At 41.5% G+C, this 23,613-nt stretch overlaps 2 protein-coding genes across 6 annotated transcripts in view; one reads left to right on the forward strand and one right to left on the reverse strand.

Moving 5' to 3' along the window:
• LOC310865165 (uncharacterized protein) overlaps positions 1–23,613 on the reverse strand; it is a 468,188-nt gene that overhangs the window by 439,687 nt on the left and 4,888 nt on the right. Inside the window, exons 1-5 of one of the 5 annotated variants that reach the window (XM_083774183.1) lie at positions 16,938–17,034; positions 16,341–16,438; positions 7,726–8,037; positions 2,220–2,262; positions 51–2,105 (exon numbers count right to left, since the gene is read on the reverse strand). In XM_083774183.1, coding sequence (XP_083630309.1) covers positions 2,237–2,262; positions 7,726–8,037; positions 16,341–16,428 — 426 coding nt within the window. In that variant the 5' untranslated portion in view covers positions 16,429–16,438; positions 16,938–17,034 and the 3' untranslated portion in view covers positions 51–2,105; positions 2,220–2,236. Of the gene's footprint in view, positions 1–50; positions 2,106–2,219; positions 2,263–7,725; positions 8,038–16,340; positions 16,709–16,937; positions 17,035–23,613 lie in introns of those variants that run through there. The other 4 variants (XM_083774184.1, XM_083774185.1, XR_014569804.1 and 1 more) reach the window with 4 other exon arrangements.
• Positions 17,989–21,784, forward strand: rpl30 (ribosomal protein L30). The gene is made up of 5 exons (XM_083774234.1): positions 17,989–18,034; positions 18,152–18,200; positions 19,322–19,467; positions 19,916–20,046; positions 21,690–21,784. The coding sequence occupies exons 2-5, from the start codon at positions 18,180–18,182 to the stop codon at positions 21,740–21,742; spliced, it is 351 nt and encodes a 116-aa protein (XP_083630360.1). The 5' UTR covers positions 17,989–18,034; positions 18,152–18,179; the 3' UTR covers positions 21,743–21,784.

Here is a 23,613-nt window from a genome sequence, read left to right on the forward strand (position 1 = left end):
CATGCCTGACTCACCAGACCTGGATACTGTTTAGCTTATATAAAAAAAGATTACGCTTGCGTTGTCACGCCCCTCTTGAGCAGACCTGGAGGAGACCTGTTGTTGATCCAGGCAACAACGTGTGAGTTCCTCGCTTCCCGTTTAAAAAGGCCCTTAATGCCCAAAATATAGACAGTGAGACACCGGAGATGGGAGTTGGGAAACCCCACCAGACATTGTGAAAATGGTCAATAATGACCAGATATGCCAGCATATATATATGAACTTCATATTCCTTCTGGGAACAACAAACCACATGTAAAACTAACCAGCCCAAACTCCTTGATACTAGAGAGTTGCATCTACTGCACCAGCTCTAAAGTGATGTTACTGTACATACAGTACACAATAAAGTAAAAGGATTTTCTGGACATGATTTTTGTGCTTTCTTTGCATTTTTATGATTACATCTTTGACAAGATTTCTTGCTTTGCTAGACAGAGACAAAATGACACAGCAGCAGCAACTAATAATTGAAAGGTAAAAAATAAAACAATAGTTTTTTTTCTCACATCTCATGGATGTTCATCTGAAATTGATATTACCGATCTGAATCATTCAACATCATCTGTGTCAACAAACAGACATTGAAATTCATGAAAAAAACAATATGGATTTTCTTTTGTTTATGGATTGTATCACGGGGGAAATACAGAATACTTCACAAAAATGTGCAAAGTATTAACTTTATACAATGATAAAAGGGGTAGATTTATATTTCGGTAACATTCGACTTCTCAACTGAGTATATCTCCTTTTAGATAAATACACATGCTAAGAACAATAAAGCATCTCTATACAGTTAGCAAATAGCAAGCACAAAATGTCAACCACAGAGGCGTGCACAGACCTTTAGAGGGGCAGGTGCTCATTGCTCCAAGTGAAAAAAAGGGCACCTTGTGCAGCGCCTGGAACCGGCGGGTTGCCTTAATATTGTGAGATTAATAGATTTTGGGGCCTAAATAATATATTAGAAGAATATTGTTTTTTATCAAGAATTGATCAATGTCACCATGGTCCACGTACTATACAGTGTACACAGTACAAAAGAAAATCAAAGGGGCACATTGCAAAAGGGCAGGGGGTGCTCTAGCACCCCTAGTGTCTATCTGTGCACGCCACTGGTCAACCATACGACAGCATAGGAAGGGACAGAAGGCACAGTGATGACTGAGGGACCCTGATTGGACATAATAGTGATCACAGGGTCTGCATCTTGGCAACATGGCATTGTCTTTCTCTCTTCATCTCTCTCTGTCTGTCTCTCTATCGCCTGCTTTCAGTGGTGGAAAGGAACTAAGTACTTTTACTTAAGTACTGTACACTTTTGAGGTATTTGCACTTTACTTGAGTATTTCCAGTATTTTTACTTCTACTCCACTACATCTTGGAGCCAAAATGTTTACTTTTACTCCACTACAATTATTTGAAAACTTTAGTTACTATAGTTACTTTGGAGATTTTAGAAAACATACATTAACCACTTCAACCCTATACAGTACATTTCGGCCATTTGAAAATAGCAGATCTACAACCTCACAATGTGTCACAATGCAACGCATTGTGAGCTTGTAGATCCGCTATTTTCAATCGATTTTGTACACATTTTGAACTTGTGAAATGGCACATTCTGCACAATGAGTACTTTTACTTTTAGTACTTTAAGTACATTTTGATGCCGATACTGTTGTACTTTTACTCAAGTAAATTTTAAATTCCGTACTTTTACTAGCTATACATTGCAGTATTGGTACTTTTACTTAAGTAAAACAATTGAGTACTTTTTCCACCACTGCCTGGTTTACACTTCGTCACGTCTCAGTCCCGGAAACAGCTCTACGTACTAAAGCTCACGAGGCGACACGGCGTGAGCTTGTAGATCGTCTATTTGTGGCGCGCACCACCACCAATGTGCGACGGAGAATAAATCAGGCATATCATCGCGCTCTCTCTCTCTCTCACACAATTACAGTACATTTACACACAGAAAGACAACATGGGACACTCGCAGAATTCATCTGTTGAGCCACCAGCACTATAGTTCCATTTGACTCATGGGGCGGGAGCTGCAAAGCATAGAGGGATACAGTAGTGGGGTTAGATTATGGACATGAATATGTAATGTACAGTGGAGAATGATGTTATGTAATGTTGTTGTAACTGCATCTCTCTGCTTATACCTGCTGTCTCTTCTGCCTTAGGGCTCTGTCGGGGCTGCTGGGGCTTCAAGACCGTTTGAAAGGAGAAAGAAAGGCAGAAAGCGAGTTGTGAGCATGAATAGTAGCATGTTACTATATACTACTGTACTGTATATGAGCATGTACTGTACCAGTCCCGTCGCTATTGAATTAATAAGCCTGTATTTTAAACGCTTTGTTTTATTATCTATAAATTGCAGAAACCTGTGTCTGTCTGTCTGTACCAGGCCTAACTCCAACTGACTTGTGTTGGGTTTTTTGGCAGCACATTTAGTTTTAGTCACTTTTTTATTTTATTTTTTAAGATATTTTTTTGCGGCTTACGCCTTTTATTGATTTTTGAAGGGACAGACAGTAGGCTGACAGGAAACGGGAGAGAGATGGGGGGGATGACATGCAGTAAAGGCCGTGTCGGGTCCGGGAGTCGAACCCGCGGCACACTGCGACTGGATTACCAGTCCGGTGCCCAGACCGTTACGCTACGGCCTGGGCCAGTTTTAGTCACATTTGAGTAAATTGGAATGTTAGTCTACTAAATACCATAAGATTGTAGTTGACTAAATCTACAGTTGATTTAGTCGACTATGTATTTTGCCGGGTGCAGTACTTAGTTTAGACAGTTTTTTGGTTTAGACTAGTCATTGGTTAGACCAGTCATTAGTCCTACAACTACAACCTATCTCAAACCCTCACCCTCACCTTAACCTCCCACCGGGCAGCACACCTAAACCTAACCTTAACCCTCTCCCAACCCTTATGTCTAACCAATGACTAGTCTAAACTAAGTATGCACCCCATTTTACTGTTTTTACACTTGGTTGTGTGACTATTGGTTGTCTGACTATTGGTTGTCATACTATTGGCTGTCGGACTATTGGCTGTCGGACTATTGGCTGTGAGACTATTGGTTGTCTCTTGTCTGACTATTGGTTGTCATAATATTGGCTGTTGGACTATGTAGTCTGTACTGTACTGTACTGTACTGTACTGTACTGTACTGTACTGTACTGTACTGTACTGTACTGTACTGTACTGTACTGTACTGTACTGTACTGTACTGTACTGTACTGTACTGTACTGTACTGCCTCTCATCATGCACCTGTGCAAGTGTGCATGTGCTACACCGTAGTCTGTGCTGCACTGTGCTCTGTGCTGTTGTTACACCAACACTAAAAAACTCAGCTTCCCATCATGCACCTGTGCACAGTGTGATGCTCAACAGCGCCACTTTGTCACCTGACAGTGGCCTTGTGGTTAGTGTGTCCACCCTGAAACTGGGAGGTCAGGGGTTCGATCCCCGGCTGGGTCATACCAAAGACGAGTACCATAATTGAATTCATTGCACAGCACACCAGTGTGGCATGCTGAAAATAGCCCCTTAGTTGTCAACACGTTGTGAGCTTGTAGATCGGCCATCTTCAACGCAACACTGGGTGAGCTGTGATGATGCTCGGTGTGCTCACTGCACTTAACACAGAGACTTTATCCTTGTTTCCTCATTGGCTGTGAAACGTAGTCAGGGAGGTTAGCCAGCCAGGGCTGACGTAGAGAGAGCCCAGTGTGTGTTGGCAGACTCCTGTTTCTCTCTGGGCTCAGATTGCATCACACCGCATCGCATTAACACACTACACACTGACAAACAAAGCGCAGGCAAGAGAGACACTTCCCAGGCAACAGACCTTCCCTTGAATCAAACTGGCAAATTGATGATCTTTACCAATAAGGAAAAGACCAGTTCAGGGACATGCAGAGAGTGTTAGAGAGGCAGGGGCTGAAATCCTGTGATTTTGGTCACAAAATAGTGAAAATAGCAGATCTACAAGCTCATTACACGCCTCGCTGTGACGCGTTGTGAGCTTGTAGATCGGCTATTTTCAGTGCGCAACCCAGCACTCTTTAGCTAGTGGAGATGCAGGTGTAACGACATGGATTGCTAAACAAATTTGTTCACCACAAAATGCTGCGTTGAAGTTCAGGAGACTTGGGGGGGGGGGGGGGGGGGGGGGGGAGAAAGAAACCTATTCTCATGAATGCTGCCTTCCGGCATGGCATGGAAAGTGGCATGGAGTGGCATTTGCATTTCTTTCACCATAGTAAATCCTGCATTCATGGTCTGGGAGAGGGCGGTTGTTTTATAGACGGGTAAAAGGGCAGGGGGCTGAAGACCCCTTTGATGTCTGTGTGTGCACGTCCCTGGACCAGTTTACGAGTTTGATTCAAGCCCAGAGTGACAAAAGGAGTGACAGTGAGTCATCACAGTGTTTCTAGGTTTGAGTCTGTGCCGTCCTCGCTGAGCTAATATGACCCACAAAGCTATACTTTGCATTAGACAAACAGGAAAATGGGTCAACTTCCCGATTCAATGGCCTGCTATAGTCATTTGCATTGCTGATTTGATAGCAGTGTTATATGACGGCATCCATCATCCTTTTGTTAAGCATTTCCCTGTATAAATTTAGTATATAGCCTGAGTGGATGGAAACAGTGCGTGGTCCGTCGTGTACCACTGTATACAGACACATAGGCACCCCGTTCTTGTGGACTCTACATTAAATTTTGATTTGAGGTAGGTTGTCGTTCTATTGACAGTCGGACCAATAGTATGTCGAAGCTAAAGCCTGTACCCGTCTATATCACTATCAGCGACGATATCCAAAATGCTTTACAAAGTGTGTTACATTCACCCACACACACACCAATGGCAGTGGTAACTATGCTATGCAAAGCAGCAATGCTTATCAGGAGCAGTGACTGTGTGTCTTGCAGTGTCTTACTCATGGACACTGGAGCTGGGGATCAAAACCAAGCTACTACATGACTGTAAATAGTCGCACATGTTTCCAGGAGAGACTCCTCGGGGGAAGACTTTGAGGCTTCCCTGTTAATTAACAAACGTAACCCAGCCAAGCATGTTGCTATACTGTTAAAGGTTTTATGACATTCATTTTCATTTATTTTTATTTTTAATTTGAGGTTTTATGACCTCAATTACACCAGGTGGATTTTCTGTGGTCTGAAGTTTTCTTTGTGGTTTGGAGCTACTTTTGAGCTACAATGAAAACAGGCAACACAGTGAAACAGTGACATCTGCTGGCAAATCCCATTGACATATATGGGATTTGCAGTAAGTGATGTCACTTACTGCTGGCAAATCAGAGCACCTGTTTGAACCAGAAAACCCCAGATCACAGAAAATCTACTGAATGTTAAAAGTTCATGTTTTTTGGGTGCAATTGAGATTAGAAAACCTAAAAAAAAACAATTCCAAAACCTTTTTTTTAATGTCACAATCCCTTTAAGGGAAGCCATTTCGTTGAAAAGCTTTATCATTGGCCACCATGATGTCACTGTGTAGCAAATGAAGTGACCTGCGAACACAAGCGTACGTGTGTCTATCCCAGGTGTGCAATGGTGGACACTGGACACAGTGGACAGTGATGCAGTGTTGTTTTTGGCAGCAAATTTTAGATTTTAGTTTTAGTCATAGTCTCCTCAATAGATAAATTTCATTTAGTTTCAGTCACATTTTAGTCACCTGGAATGTTTTAGTGTTAGTCTAGTTTTAGGCGACGCGTTTTGAGCTTGTAGATCTGCTATTTTCAGCATGCAACCAAGTGTAAAATGACTTATACTGGATCTCTTGTCCACTAGTCCCTTCCTAACATTTTTATTTGTTTGACGACATTGTTAATATATTTACTTGAATAATGTACTGTTACATTCTCTGAGTATCTGGGGGGGGCGGGGTCCTGAATATCAATACGGCAGTGGCTCAGGGGTAGAGTGACCGGATGGGAACCACAAAGTTCCCAGTTCGAACCCTGTGGGCTCCCCCAGAGTTAGTGTCGAAGTGTCCTTGAGCAAGACTCTGAACCCCTAATTGCTCCCGATGTGCAAAGTTGAACTCATGTTGATTAGGTGATGTAATGGTGAGTGATGTAAAACAAACAGTGCCAACACAAACATTAAACGCCATTAACAATAAAGAGACAATATGACGTAATGAGGCACATTATGACGTAAATGTTACCTTCATTGTCAATGGCGTTTACAAAAGAAACATTGAACTAAAGACAAACATTAAACTAGACTAAAATGTTATGCAGGGACTAGTGGACAAGAGATCCAGTATAAGTCATTTTATAATTGGTTGCATGCTGAAAATAGCAGATCTACAAGCTCACAACGCGTCGCAGTGCGACGCGTTGTGAGCTTGTAGATCTGCTATCTACAAGCTGTAAAAACAGTCATTTAGTCGACTAAATCAACTGTAGATTTAGTCGACTAAAATCTTATATTTAAACTAGACTAACTAAACTAAACCATAAACAACACTGGTGTGTTGGATACTGGCCCTGGTTACAGCCTCTGTGGCCCTGGAGGAGGGTCTACTCTAGGGAGAGAGAGGGAAGGGACATAATTCAACCGGGGCTGTTCCGTGTTCACTGGGTCACGGAGCAGTTCGGTGGAAGCACCACTCGGGTTACCGCTGGTCAATGGAGCCATACATACATGAGTTCACCTTCCCTTGCAATGAAATGACACGTCTATATTGTCATTAGACAGGGACATGTAGAGAGTGTTAGAGGGGCAGGGGCTGAAATCCCGTAAGAGGGCATTTTTGGACAAAAATAGCAGATCTACAAACTCACAACGCGTTGCGTTGCGCTTGTAGATCAGCTATTTTGGGGGCGCAACACCGCACTCTTTAGCTAGTGGAGATGCTCAATGATCAATTTCAGGAGACTCCGGAAAAAAAGCAATTCTCCTAAATGCTGCCTTCCGGTATGGCATGGAAAGGAGAGGAGTGGCATTTGCATTTCTTGCAACAGTAGAATCTCTGGCGGCTCTGATACTTTCTACTTTCTAGGTGTTCAACTGACAATGTATAATTACTTAAATATATACACACACACACATGGCACGCACATGGCCAAATGGTCAGCGAAGTCAATCTATGTGTCAACTGTCCAGTCTTAATTTAGGAGATGTAATTTCCATGGAAACTGGGCACTAGGGCTTGAACCTTTGCTACGGCCAAGGTCTTAATTGATTTCATCCTGGATATTCTGTGTTTTTAAAATACAGTTTCACTTCAAAACTGTCTCAACAAGCCCACAGTTTTCAAAACAAAACCCAGGTATATAAAAGATATACTATAAGAAGTATTTTCAGCGTTTGTGAAATTTGTCTGTGAGAGTAGAGAATGAAATAAAAGGTTTGGATAAAACACTTATAGCCTATGGGCTCCATCTTGCGCCACCCTTATCCCTGATCCCTAAACGTATTTGCCATTTTTTACTATTTTGAAAAACATTTAAAAATAGTTCAACTAGCCAATCTACATCGAGACATTGTGAGCTTGTAGATCAGCTATTTGAACTATTCTAAACGTTTTTTTAAATAGTAAAAAATTGCAAATTAGTTTAGGGATAAGGGGTAAGGGCTGGCGCAAGATCTAGCCCTATATCTTCCTGCTCTTCCTACCTTCTGGGGCCACTGCAGGTGCTGGCTCTGCAGGCGCTGGCTCTGGAGGCGGAGGTTCTGAAGGCGGAGACTCTGGAGAGCTCACTGGCTTCTCAGCAGGGGGGCTGCTGTCAGCTGCTGGCTCTGTTGCTGCCGCTGCAGCGGGCTGGGCTTTCTCCGCTGCAGCTGGTGTACTCTCTGCAGGCGTGGTGGCGCTGCTGCTGGTGGCTGCAGCAGCATCGTCTGCAGGCTTTGCTTCCGCTGCAGCCGCCGCAGTCTGGTCGGGGATCGTTACGCTGTCCTCTGCTACTTTGCCATTATCGCTGGCTGCCCCTGTCGAAAATAATATCTGTTATATATATATATATTGTACATAGCAAGTATTTTTCTTCCCCCAAAACGAACCTTTAACCCATTTTGGGGCGGGAACCCCTTTTGGTGTTTTATTTAAGCATTATGTTATACTTTAGCTATTGAAAAATAGCAGACCTACAAGCTCGTAGGTCTACGAGCTTGTAGGTCTGCTATTCTTTGAAGGGGGGTCCCTGGAACAACATATTTTCAGATGGGGGTCGGCGGCCAAATACAGATAATTGTGGGGGTCCTTGACATGTGGGTTAAAGAGAAACGGTACCTCTTTCTTTACCTTCATTTTGTAGTCTATGACCTATATGTTTGATCATCCAGAACTCCAATAAGATTGCATAATCCAACTTAGTATTTACATAGAACATCTGTACATAAACGAAAAAGCCATTTACTTCCTCATTGCATGTGCTGTTTTTCTTTGTACCTAAACATCCACAAGCATACTTGACCATGTCTGTCTTTAGTCTGGTTCTGATTGACTCTGATTGAGTATGCGACGTCACACGACTCAGTCACACCCCATCGGAGTTGCCCGAATACAGTCAGTGCACACGTCTCGCGTTACCAGACTGTTGCCTCTCGCAATTTCCAAATGCTTCCATCATACATTCTGGAGCAACGGAAGAGCTGCAGTAAACTATAAAGCGGAAGTGGAGCCTCCTCCCCACTTCCGTTTCGTCTTTACAGTTGCTCACATTTATCCTAATATAAATAGAAATCATCTATGCATATATAGCTTTGCTGCTTAGCAGAAAAGGAAATAAAAAACATATAATGTAAAGATCATTTAAAATGTATTTTCGTGAACGGAAATGGCAGCTTCCTTACTCAGATTTCAGGAGCTGAAGTTCCAGACTCTATTACAGCATTCAGAGATTGTGGAACAGTTGTCTGCCTACGCAAGACTAGTGCATGTCTGACACAGGATTTAATTGTAAAACACTATTTATTGCCTGGGAGATTGTCCTCAGTCTCTATCGAGTGTAGAGAGTAGACTGAATTGTAGTCTATGTTGTGAAATCTCCCTCACTTTTAGCTTCATGGCAACACAGAGCAACAGCCTTGTTTTCTCATGCTATGTGGTTATGGCGGGGATTATAATAATGGTGACTAAGGTCCGCATAAACAAACATTCTCTGTCAGTATCAAATACCAACTCTATTCATGGTTTAACTGAGGGACCATGTTATGTCCATCAATTGTGTAATTGTTTTGCTTTTCCTTGTTTGGTCACCATGGAGGCCTACATTAATATAATAGTTGTTAACCCTTTGAAACAACACTTTAACCTAGGGCTTTCACTTCTAGTGATTTTTACTAGTTGACTAGTCGACTAGTTCTTTAACTAACTAAATAAATATTTTATATATTTTATATATATATATTTAAATATTTGTACATTTAAAAACTGTGTACATTGGTGACTATAATATAGCATTCTAGCTGATCTTGAGGCCTACAAAACCCCCATTTGTTTTATCAACTAGTCAACTAGTACCAACAAGGTCAACTAGTGGATTTACTAGTCGACTAGATGAATAGTCGACTAGTTGCTTAAAGCCCTAACCAGCCCTATGTTATACTTCATTGTGCTACAGTGTTGCGTAGCACAAACAGGGACACCAGGTTAAAATAATTACATAATTTGTACTACTGTATAGGCTAAATGTATACTGTATTTCTGGTGGTTTTGATCATTACTAATGGTTATGTGGTGGTAGAGCCCCGCTGCCTCTGAGAGTGTACATAATTGTGTACAAATAATGCATTAATTAACGAACAACAGAAACCTATCTGTAGTATTATGCGGATATGGAACATATTTACAGCACAGACTGTTAGAGTTGTTAATTTATTTAAATATAGTGTATGTGATTATTTAACAGTATAGCCGACATTTCAACTACACCGGCTGAAACATAAACTGAAAAACAGAGAGTTAATGATTATCGTAGAGTGAAGCTTTTAGACTCATTAACACATTCTCCTGTTCTTCACAATCCGAAACTAACTAACCTCAACTAACATTAAAGGAGAATTCAATGCTAGAAGGCTTTCTTACATTTATTTGTAGTTGTTACCAAAGAGGTCCAGGTGTTATTTTGTGCAAAAGTGCATTATTGGCTATTTCCCCTAATATAAGCCCTTTGGGTTTTTGTGCTAATTCACTTATTTCCATCGAAATAAGTAGTTACAGTACTAATAAGTGTTAGTAAAAAAGAATTTTGAGCGATGGAAATAAGCGAATTAGCACAACACTCCATAGCCCCATTCAATTCAGTGCAATTCAATTCTAATGCGCTTTTGCACGAAATAACACCTGGACCTCTTTGGTTGGGACTACAAATAAAGGTACGAAAGCCTTCTAGCATGGAATTCTCCTTTAACCCATTTCGACCTGAGGACGATTCTACAAGCTCGTAGCTCGTAGCGCAGATGGTAGATCTGCTATTTTTCAATAGCTAAAGTATAACATAATGCTTCACCAAAAGGGGTTCCCGCCAAGAATGGGGTAAGGGCCGTCCACACCAAGCACTAGTATACACCATAGTCATAAACCATAACTATATCGTGACATTCACCATTATCATTATTCATTCCACCATCTTTAAACTAAGCAATATATTTTTAGTGCCGCTATTATGATCACTACCTTTTCAATGATATCTCCTCTCACCATTTTGCATTCAGAACACTTTGCATGGAACCTTACCCGAAGAATTGTATCTTAATCATAACAGGCGTTATGGTTAGAAAGAGAGGTGTCAGAGTCAAGTTCAGCTGAAGCTCAGCACTTTAGGTTTTGGAAAGTATATGCTTGATATAGAAGTGACCGATCTGAGATCACTACAGCACATTGCCTGATATTTATTTTTGAGTGGTGCAACCACTCCTGTGTGTGTGGCTGTGTCCCTGGCTATGTCCCTGGGTCTGTCCCTGTGTCCCTGGCTGTGTCCCTGGCTCTGTCCCTGTGTCCCTGGGTCTGTACCTGTGTCCCTGGCTGTGTACGAGCAACGGAAATAGCGTTATAGGGTTTGTTCACCACAAAGTGTCACTGTTGCACAGCCTAACACACAGACACACACACACAGGCCAGGGAGGAGGGCTAGTACAGTACAGTACAGTACAGCAGTGTTTCCCAAACTTTTTTGTCCCAGGGCACACTTTTCATAGCCTCAAAATCTCGGGGCACGCCTAGATATACGGTATGTGTATATATATATATATATATATATATATATATATATATATATAATATATTAGCATATGCTCTCTAGTCTAGCATCACATAGCATATTGCCAAAAAGCAGTGAACTCTGATCACTGTTAAGCAAAACGGTCACGGTAACGGAGGGTCTGCTTTTGCCCTGTACCCACTTCAATGCGCTTCTGAGAGAGTACACAGGTGGAACAAATTAACGAGCTTTGTGTGTGTGTGTGTTGGGAGAGACGAGAGAGATTGATAAAGAGCGGGGGAGACGCGCTGCACTCTGATCGAGACGGATATCTCAAAGGTTATTTTTTTTATTAATTAGAAACAAATGGTCCGGATGTTCGCTCGAAAATTCCTGCCGAAGTTCGAGTCCTAAAGAAAAAGGCTAGGGTACAGCCTTAACCACTGCTGCTAGTTTCGTTGCAACCCGGGAGATAATAAAGCTTGGCAAGCAGCATTATAATGCGTAATTTCTTTTGCGGCTCCAAATAGATTTTGAATTTATTTTTGGTCGAAAATGGCTCTTTCAACATCTTGGGTTGCCGACCCCTGAGCTAGTGCTTGTCTAACGAATATTACACCAGCTGAATTCACAAATTAGTTCAATGTTGGGTTACCTGCAGGAATGGAAGGAGGAATGGGACGAGAGGGAGCCGTTTCATGAGAGGACTGATCTGAACCCATTTCAGCTTGAAGTGAAGGCAAGGTTAACAGTGAGTTCAGTTTATACTGACCAAGATGATTTTGAACACGCCTCCTATTTAACATATTTACGTAACAGGCAGATATAAAACTGGCACACATCATCAGATTCCAGACCATCTCTCTGGGGGAACATAGTTTCTCTCAAAGCAGGACAAAATGTCTCACAGTAAGTACTTTATTGATAACTTAAGTACAGTACAGTACAGTACAGCACAGCACAGCACAGCACAGCACAGCACAGCACAGCACAGCACAGCACAGCACAGCATCACTCACTTCAGACGGGTCTGATTTTGTTTCTTCAACAGCTAATAACAACATCGACGCTATATGACATAATTGTCTCCACCAGGCCGAAGGCATGGGGGGAGAGTATGTTTTGCACTCCGTCCGTCCGTGTGTGTGTGTGTGTCCGTCCGTGTGTCCGTGAGCAGCTAATCTCGGCCACCGTTAACCCGGTCGATGCCAAATTTTGCACACACACTCCCTGGATGCCAACGATGAACCTCTGCCCCAAACTTTCCAGAACGGCCTGTTATAGCGCCACCAGGAGGCCGCTTTGTGCAAAACAAGTTTTTGCACAGTACACCTACAGATTTTGTCCAAACATCACGCAAATTGGTACACAGTCTCTCTAGAGCCATTCAACGAAACCGGTCTTTCAGATTTCTCACACTCCATCCTGATTAAGATTGGTTTCCAAAGTTCACAGGAGTGCTCAGTTTCAAACAAAATGCTGCAAATCATGAACACATCGCGTGATTTCCGTGAAATTGTGCACCCACATTCCCACTAGGCCGAGGACGAAATTCCACATGAACAATTTCAACTCAGCCTCAAGGTGGCGCTATAACTGGCCGAAAAGTGTTTTTACCTCTAACTGCACGGATCTGAGTCTCCCTAGAGGCCAAGGAAAAACCTTTGTTTGGAATTTTTCACATCTGCTCTTTATAGCGCCACCAGGATGCCGACATATGTAAAACACATTTTCTATTATTACTCCTTCAGATTTTATCCAAATTTCACGCAAATCGGTACACATGATCTCCATAGTCATGTGATCAAGCTTTGTACAAATCGCCACAACTCCTCAACGCAGCGTCCGATTGCAATGAAACTGTGCACGCATATTCCCACTAGGCTGAGGAAGAATCCTGGTGGAGACCTGTGCCCAGAAGGGCACTTTTTCTAGTTGGTTGTGTTTTCATGACTGCAATCATATAAATGAAAGGAGAAAAAAAAAGATAATGTCCTCTGTCTCCCTTGAGAGTAACTGGTGGAACAATGTGATCCTTCACAAGGAGCATGCATGCAAAGCCAAGAAAATATCTCAGTCAAATGTCCAGCTGACTCTGAAGAATGATAACATGGACACCTTCCAGTCCAACAAGCACGTTGCAGTCATTCATTTTACTTGATTCCATTTTATCTATTCGGATCCCAATTAGTTTTAGTACAGCCCAAGCTATTAACATTTTCATGCAAGGATGCCCACATTTATAAGTATTAAACTGCAGACCCCCCCCCCCCCCATTTGACAAGATTTGGTGTCAGGGACCACCATAAGAGAAGATTGTTGTCAGATTAGATTTAATACAGAATTCTACTTTATATAATAGGTGGGGAGAGAGAAACCTATGATCGGAATAGTAATTGTTATGCATTCTATCATAATATCATTGAGTCTACTTAGTACTTACCTGATGAAATAGAGTGTACACTGAATATTACATTACATAATACATGTACAGGACATAATCACATAGCCTTCACTTCATTTTATTCAGTTAGTAAACCTTGAGAGGGACAGAATAAGGGGCTTATTTCAAGCTTTTTCTCTCTGTTCTGTCGGAAATCTGGTGTGATGGGGCGCCCGCTGGCCTAGTGGTCCAGCCGCATGCCACATAATATAGGCTCTGGCCTGAAAGCGTGTCGCGTGTTCGAGTCCCGTTCATGCATGTTCCTTTGCTGCATGTCTCTCCCTTTCTCTCTCTCTCCCTCTTTCCTGTCCGTCTTCACTGGAACTTATCAATAAAGGCACAAAAACAGATCTTAAAAAATCTGGTGTGATAAAAGCCTATTTTTCTTTGTCTTTGTGTTTGCAGACATTATGAAGATCGTAAGAGAGTATAGGTGGAGAGATATAGGAACTTCATGCTTTGTACTGTAAATCAGTGGTTTCCTTTTTCATGTCAAGGACCCCCAAATTGACACCAATTAGTCCGCGGACCTCCATTTGAAAAGATATGCCAGGGACCCCCGTAAGAGACGTTTTTTACGACTCTAGCAATGATTCTCAACCCGTTTAATTTCAAGGACCCCCAGTTTGACATGCATTAGTCTACGGTCCCCCATTTAATGGCATTACTATCTCTAGGACCCCAAATTTATATTGTAAAATGAATGTTATTTGAACTCTGAGAGTGTACAAATGGAACCAAATGGACCCGTTAGGTCCATTTGGTTCCAAACTATCATTTAGTTGGGAACCCCCTGGAACTCCCTCAGTTACCCCTTGGGGTCCCCGGACCCCACTTTGGGAACCACTGCTGTAAATCTGAAACTCTATTTGTCAGAATTTGTCAGAGTTTCCTCTCATTTGAAAAGAGGAAGGAGCGGTCGCACAGCCCGTACGATGCAAAACATTTTCTTTTATTATAAGACCAACGTTTCGACATGATAAGAGGTATATTGGTGTAAAGATGAATCCATAAATCTGTTAAACTGCTTAAACCCTCACCCAAGGGTCACAGCCTCTCCTCTTTCCGCTCTACACCAAATCTTCTTATAGCCAACTGCCAATACAAGCTCACAATGCAACATGCTGTAAGATTGTAGATCTGCTATTTTTGTCCAAATGTTAACTTTTTTTCTCCACCAAATATTTGCGTATTGTGACATCTCCCAAAATAGGGATGCAAAGTTTCTTGCTCTGATTGAAATACTGATACTCTCTCCTCTGTGTTTTGCTTGAACACAAATGCAAATAATGTCATTTGGATAGCATGTTGTTTATTTAGACAGACGCTAGGTTTGATATTTAGTTTTGAAGCACTACATTCATTCCTTTGTACTGTAAAGGCCTTACATGGACATGACCCTGTCATTTTGTTGACCATAGGATTCATACCATTTACTTTGACCTTGCACTTTGTCAATCTGTATAAGAGCATGTGCTAAATGCCCATATATTTAATTGAAATGGAACGCTGTCATGTGTAGAGATGCTGCAAAACACTCCCAAGAGAATGCGGTGTTTGGGGGTTTACCTTTGAGAGGTGTGTGCTCATTTGCACCAAACCTACCCAACTAACTCTGCCTCAGTACAAGGAAGTTAGTGTCTACGATGGCTTCTATTTCCCTTTGAAATGGAAGCCTGTCACCGGATACCCTGAACGCCACTGTCCCTCCCAGGGAGGACAGAGTACAGACCCAGTACCAATGTACCAAACAATGACCGATGACTTTCCCATCCTGTCATTGTGGATATCTGCATTATTACTGCATGTGGTTCCCCGCATGTGCTAATAGAATTCCATAATGTTGCTTTGTGCCGCATTTTCACGATAAAAAAGATAGCAGACCTACAAGCTTGTAGTGCGGTGCGCTATGAGCTTGTAGATCTGCTATTTTTCAATAGCTAAAGTATAACATAATGCTTAGTTAAAACACCAAAAGGGGTTCCCGCCCAGAATGGGTTAATTAAAGATGGGTGAGTGAACGATGAACCACCCCTTTCCATATGATGTCACAATTTATGGACTTAGAAAGAATTGCATTATAAAGACAAATACATTATTTTTTTTATTATTGTTTTTTACTTTTAACATTGATTTGGATCTTATTCATAATATTTTATACCATATGAGCCGATAGCCTAGAATTGAAATGCATTATGGAACTTTTCTATCCTAAACGTCTTTCAAAGTCTGCCATGATGGAAATCTAAATAAAAGTTGGTCAATTTGTATTTTAACTCAGAACGGGAACCCCTTTTGGTGTTTTAAGCATTAGATTAAACTTTAGCTATTGGAAAATAGCAGATCTACAAGCTCATAGCGCGGCACCGCTTGTAGATCTGCTATTTTTGAAAAATCGTTAAAATGTGGCTCACATCTTTGAATAGGCTATATTTCATTTTCAGAGCGAACATTTTTAACAAAAATATTTGCTTCTGGGGGGTCCCTGGAACAACATATTTTGAGATGGGGGTCCGTGGCCAAATAGAGATAATTCTGGAAGTCCTTGACATGAAAAAGGTTGAGCACCACTGACATAGAATAGAAACATGGGTTTTTCAGAAACAATTTAGGATTGAAGACATTTTTTTAGTATATACATAGCCTACCCGTGGTGCTGGCGCCGTTGCTTTCCTCCGGCTTGGTGCTCGGCCGGGTCGTATCCACCGCTGTAGCTGTAGATGTTGAGCATCCCATTATTCTGTCTCTTAGCACATAGAGAAGTGGAGGTGCAGGTTTTTAAAAAAAGAAGAAGAAAAAAAGTTAGTGCTCTCAGAAGACTTGGCTGGCAGCGTTCCTGAGGACGCCCTGCATTGATAGTGTCAGTTAAAAATGCAAAGGTCCTCAAAAAATCCACCTGGACAAATAGACCTGTCGTTAAATTCCACTAGTCCCGTGCGTAATTGCGCATCTCTTTAGGTCCCCGAAGAATAATGTAATGTGTGTTTCAACATGGACACACACACTGCTGCTGCCTCGACAGCTGTACACTCGATCTGGACTCACTCGACTCAAGTGAATCGTTGACTAGTGTGTGTGTGTGTGTGTGTGTGTGTGTGTGTGTGTGTGTGTGTGTGTGTGTGTGTGTGTGTGTGTGTGTGTGTGTGTGTGTGTGTGCACTGCATGATCCAACACTGTAAAATGCGGAGTGTTCATTTAACGGTGTACAAACGTGTTTCCATTTTCTCGCGATCAGAGTTACTCACTCGTGTCCATTCTGTTCCACCTTCAGAGTTACTCACCCATGGGTATCCAGAGTTAATAGCACAGCCACACAGCACACACTCAGACTCTATACTCAGGATATTATTAGTTTATAGTAGCTATGACTGCATGGTTGTTGTTGCACTGCTCTGGTCTGCTCTGCTGGTGTCTGATGAGAAGACATGCATGCAAGAAAAACGTTCTAAATTGGCTCATACGCCCACCTGGTTGATGGCGCATGCAGGATAAAAGATAAATAGGCTACAATTACATGATAATGATATTATACGGTAGTAATATAATTAATACATTATTTTGAAGAACTAGAACATGTCTCTGGTTTTATCCTTACGGCGTTCTGGTATTCTTCGAATAGGCTTACTGGTTTAAAGTTTAAACTTTTTTTTTAAATGTCTGTCTACAAATAAAGTGTATTAAATTACTATTACTATCTATCGTATTATTATAGCTATTATTGTCATAAGGCTATTAAAATTCAAAGTGATTTTTTTTTTAAACTTTATACTTAATACTTTATTATAAAGTGCTTTATAAATAAAGATGACTTGACAAAACTCCTTAAATGTAACAGACAAAATGTCACAATTAAAAACAGCATTTTATGTTTATTGTTAGCAAATGTGTAAAAAATAGTGCAATGTTTATTGGAGTAAAATGCTGTAGCACTCAACATTAGATCGACAAACAACCCTCAAATATGTCTCCATATTAATCCCTCAACTCAATGATAATAATCTCCCAACAGATGATGAAAAATGAAAATCTATGATGAAGAAAATATCAATGGTCGATTGGTCGAGCGCAGTTAGTTCTCCTCCACGCAGACTCAGTAGAATGGGCAGACTAGAACTGGGACCATTCATCTCTGCAGGTTGCAGATCCGCTGCAGGGCGAATGTGCATGTATAATAGATGTGTGCGTGTAAATAACCGGATACAGTAGGGCGGGAGCTAGACCGGATCTGCAGTTTGTACAGCGAATAGAAACCAGTGCTTTTCCTCCTCGCGTGGGGATAAAATCGCAATGCACCACGGGAACTTCCTTTCTCTCCGAGGCCATATTGGGGACGCTACATTGTGTAAGATGGAGCTCTGAGTTTTAGTATAAAACAACACCCGTATCTGTCCAGCTTGTCGCTGTGTTGGTGTTTTATGTGTTAACGACACATTTCTGCTTCCATTTGTGTTAAACGCAGGTTGGCCGGATCGGACTAAACCGCAAAAATGGTGGCTGCAAAGAAGGCGGTGAGTCCCCATCCGTCGAGTCCCAGCAATGGCTGCATGTCTTCACGTGGAAACCTACCGGGGCCTTTGCTAGCATGTTAGCTCCGTAGCTAAACACGTTGCTTTAAAACGTCGCTTTCGTCTTCCCTGTATTGATAAGCCAGTTATGTTGGCGGTGTCTAAATTAGTTGTACCGAAAGTGTTGAGTTCTTATTGATGTTAGCCAGCGATGCACGCACTTGAGCTTGTAGTTAGCCTAGCATGTGCAGCTAATGTTGACTTTAAATTATGGACTATGGACGTCCCTTACTAAATTGACGTACTGTCAGATTATTTGACGCATAGACTCAGTCGCTGCATTAATTAAAAAACAAACACAAAACGGACAGATCTGTTTGACATGAATGATGACGATGCATGGTACACAAGTGTTCAATTATAATTACATTTAAATCAACTTGAGTCTCTTTGACCACACTGTTTCGTCAGTTCACCAATTCTCCATGGATATGTGATGTACTTGTGTATAGACATTATATTGACATGAATAATTACATGATGGTACACACGTGTTTAAATAATTTAATTTAACTATCATTGTCACCCCTTGTGTGCGGACCCAGTACGGAGGGTTGATTGACCCGTCAATGGTCCTAATCGGCACCAGCGGTTCGCTACATTAAAGCCAGAGCTTACCAGAGTGAGCTGACGACCACACTGTTGGTCAGTTCACCAAAGCTCTGCGACATTGTACCTAAACTAAAGCTGAATACAGAATAAGTATTATTTATAATGTGCTGTACGCCTGTACACTAGTGTAATAATTGGTGGTTCTTATGTTTAATCATTTTTACACAATGGCACCACCATACTTGTGTGACAGATGTTTGACATTAATCATGACATTGAATGGTAGTTGTAGTATGCAAGTGTTTATTAAATTATTAAATTTAATTTAACTTGAGTATTCAACTGTAAGGGACTCCTTTTTTATTATTTATTTATTATTTATTTGTATACACTTGAGTTACAAATGGATACATTAATACAGGATTTTACTTGCTGTAAGATTCTGATTTGTGTTCACCTTCGGCTAGCATCTCATGTGGTTACTGATCTATTTTTGTTCCTCCCGTCTTTAGAAAAAGTCCATGGAGTCTATCAACTCCAGACTCCAGCTAGTGATGAAGAGTGGGAAATACGTGCTGGGGTACAAACAGTCCCAGAAGATGATCCGCCAGGGCAAAGCCAAGCTGGTAATCCTGGCTAACAACTGTCCTGCCCTCAGGTATCTAAATGGCAGTTTAACATCGTAATAGCTGGACTAAATGTCAACTTTAAGTTTTAAGATTATATCCATTAACTATTTCCTATGACGAATAATTGGGAGTCCTGTTCTATCAGTGTTTCATTTAGGACTGTGTCCCATTGGTTAAACATCCTATCATTGTCACTCCTTGTGTGCGGACCCAGTACGGAGGGTTGATTGACCCGTAAATGGTCCTAATCGGCACCAGCGGTTCGCTACATTAAAGCCAGAGCTTACCAGAGTGAGCTGACGACCGCACTGTTGGTCAGTTCACCAAAGCTCTGCGACATTGTACATCACAAGCTGATAAACTAAAGCTGAATACAGAATAAGTGTATTATATAATGTGTTGTATACAAGTGTAATAATGTTTGCTTCTGTAATCATTGTTGATGTTTCTAATAGTCAAATCCTTTTGTTCTTCCAGGAAATCTGAGATTGAGTACTACGCTATGCTGGCCAAGACTGGCGTGCACCACTACAGCGGCAACAACATTGAGCTTGGCACAGCCTGCGGCAAATACTACAGGGTTTGCACATTGGCCATTATTGACCCCGGTGAGTTCCCTTCCTGAAGGGTGTGGACTAGACATGACATGACTTTTTTGTGTCAACAAAGAAATTGCATCTACATAAGTTATGGAATCGTTCCACATTATTCCACTTTTTGTCAGAAGCTGATTCACGATGGTGGGGGTCTGTATACATATAATCTGGATTGTGAAAGTGTTTACGGTATACATTTTGTCACGTTGCTGCAGATATTGTACACCCCTCACTCAAAATATTGATTGTCCTAATGTGATGCTCCAGTCTGAAAGATGACTAGTTTTTAACGTCGTTTCGTGTCGAAGACAAAAATGGTCGGCCAGTTAACATGGTCTAGGAGGGAATTGCTTAGCACACATTCACTGCCATTGACGAGTATACTCGTCAGTTCAAGTCCACCCCCGTGCAGTGAGACGCAAGGTACCACGTGGTCGCAAAAATCGCGCTCCTGCTCTACTCCCACGGTTCTTAACTCATATTGTATCGTTCTACTTTGGCGTGACCACCGTTCAATCTTCAATTGGCTCTAACTACTGAACACATGTATGGTTTTACCAAACAGTCTCCATCCTATCAAATGGTAACGATCAGAGTTCAGGACGGAATATTACAGAGCGCATCGCTCCACAGGCTGGGAGCGCCTGTTGGGCAACATTCGATGTCATTCCCGATTGGGACATCATCCAAAGTGATCCCTCCCCATTTTAGTGGATCAGGTCGAAAATCTTAAAACGCGAATAACTATCTAAATAAATTAGTCAACTAGTCGCGTTAGAAGTAATCACTTCAGCTACATTCAAGATGGCGCCTGGTGCACCTTGAAATGTGCTCCGTAGCTGCTAATCGCTGGGCGAACTGATGTAATTGTCCTAAATACCCCTGGGCGTTCGGGGTGTTCATGAACGGCTCATTACCAACGATCTGGTGTGTGATCATAGTGAAGATGAATATTGTGACTACTTGAAGGTGAGTCAAAACACATGGACAGAAATGGTGGCAGTCTGGGTTATTTTGGTTAAATTCTCTGGGCAGTAAACTTAAAGTTAACTTAAATGTATGAATTCCTCACTGTTGCTAGGCCATCGCTAAAACGAAGTGAGAAGGTAGTTTCAATTTATTTTATTTTAAATACATTTATCTCAATCCTTTCTCGTGGCACTGGTGGAGGAATAAATGAATCACATGGCAGTGAATGTTCACCAAGGATTAAGCGTTGGGCTTTGGTTTATCTTTCAGGCAAAGAAATGTAAAGTGTACATTTTGTAGAGCAGTTTTTAATTAGTCATCAATTTCATTGACTGATCATGTGTCAAAGACATCTGAGCATTCAGTTGTGCTATTTGTAGCTCCATTGTTTAATTTGAACCTTATCAAACCAGCCTTCTGGTCAGGTGTTTCTTCATGTAAATCAGTGGTTCCCAAATGTTCATGTCAAGGACCCCCAAATTGGCACTCATTAGCCCGAGGACCCCCATTAGAAAATATATGCCAAGGATTTTTACGGCTCTGGCAGTGATTTTCACCAATTTTCATTTCTACGACCCCCAGGTTTGACCTGAATTGGGCTACGGACCCCCATAAATGGCTGTAATATGAAGATGGGATATGTTTTGTTCCATCTTTTTAATCAATTTCCTTGTTTCCTCCTGCAGGTGATTCTGACATCATCAGGAGCATGCCAGATCAGCAGCAACCTCCCCAGTAGAGCTCTGTCCCCGTTGTTATAAATAAAGTTGGTGAAATGGTACCTGTTGCTGCCCTGTCATTTCTGAACAATAATTTAACCCATTTAGATCGGAGGATGATTCTACAAATGTCTTCTAAATCTTTTTTCTGAAAAATCCAAGTCTGTGTCAGTCAAACATTTTCATGTCAAGGACCCCCAAAAATATATTGGCCGCTGACCATCTGAAAATGTTCCATGGACCCCTCCAGAAAAAAAGATTTGAGTTAAAAATGTTCGCTCTGAAAGAATATATTCAAAGATTCATACTACATTTTTCACGATTTTTCAAAAATAGCAGATCCTCAAGCTTATAGCGTGGCACCAAGTGGCCAAACTGATTGTAGATCTGCTGATTTTTCAACATCTGAAGTATAACCTAATGCTTAAAACACCATAAGTTCCCGTCCAGAATGGGTTAAGATGAAACAAAAGTATTGAACATGCTACTGACGACACTACCAACACTGGCTTTTGGGTCTGTCCAAGTTAATCCCCAAGTATTCACAAGACTAACCCAAATACGTTTAAACTAAAAGAGCCTGCAGTAAAAGTATGACAAGAGAATGCAACCGTTATGTCTATGGGTTACCGTTGGCGGTGCGACAAAGAAAGCAGGAAGACCATCCTTCTGTATTAAATAAAGGCATACAACCAACCACCATTACAATTAGGATGAAATTGACTTTCATTGTACATCTGTTCAACCAAGCATTGGGTGGTCTGACAAGTGAAAGCAATACAGTTCAAAGTACACCATCTGCTATACAAAATTCTGTAATTTAAATTGGCCAAATGCAAGACTTCTTTCCCTCCTGTTTGTAGTCATTCTGCAGTATGCCCACTAGAGAGCAGCATTGGTTAGACCTGGTTGCACTGATGCAGCTATCTGATGCGTTTCCTCCAGCCTTGGCAAAGCTTTTGGATCAACTTGGAAATCCATATATTAACCATATTGGCCATAGGAGAAAGGTTTCAGAAAATGGATCTACAAACTCCCAGTGCCACACGTGAGCTTGTAGATTATTTTTACTGTCGTCAACAGCTTAGAAATCCAAGAATATCTGTAGAAGATACTTAGACACTTGCATTATGTCAGCACTTCAACAAGATATTTTCGACAACGCCACAGTTTTGGATGCAGCCTGTTGACTAAATCGAGTAAGGACACAGTCCTTTTAGAGGTATTAAGAGCTTTACTGTGCTATGGTCAACTGTCCATATGCATCTTTAGAATCTCATGTCCTTGGTCTCAGGCAGCAAGGACTAAGTGTACAGTATGTATGGTCTCAGAAACTACATTGTTAGTGACTTGCTCAAAGCTGATGTAAGTGATATTTCTTAGCTAACAGGTCTCCAGCTTAATAAACAAGCTACTTTCAGGTTTCATCCAATCAGGAGGCATACAGCAGTGGTTCCCAAACCTTTTCATGACCCCAAATTTACGCTAATTAGCCCACAGACACAGACCCCCATATATCAGCTATTTTCAGCACGGAACACATTGTACGGCGAAGAATAAAGATGTCTTTTGTTGGCGATATTATGGACACGTACCTCCTCGACGAGATAATAACCAACTAAGCTATTGGAAGCTATTTTTCGTGGCACATTATGTTTAATCAAACAAGTGTTAGGAGTTGGGACAGTGTCTGTCAGCGTGCATGATCATCATGCAGTAGCTAGATGCGCGCTCCAGTGGCGAGATTTCTTCCCCTTTTGGCGAATCTTCTTCACTTTCCGGGTCGACCCGGAAAGTGAAGAAGATTCACCAAAAGTGGAAGAAATCTCGCCAAAGGTGAAGAAGACTCGGCGGGTCGAGTCCTCTCGTATTCTTTAAAAACATATGCCAG

Source organism: Protomyctophum parallelum (assembly GCF_964188405.1).
Source record: "Protomyctophum parallelum genome assembly, chromosome: 1".
Classification (NCBI taxonomy): Eukaryota; Metazoa; Chordata; class Actinopteri; order Myctophiformes; family Myctophidae; genus Protomyctophum; species Protomyctophum parallelum.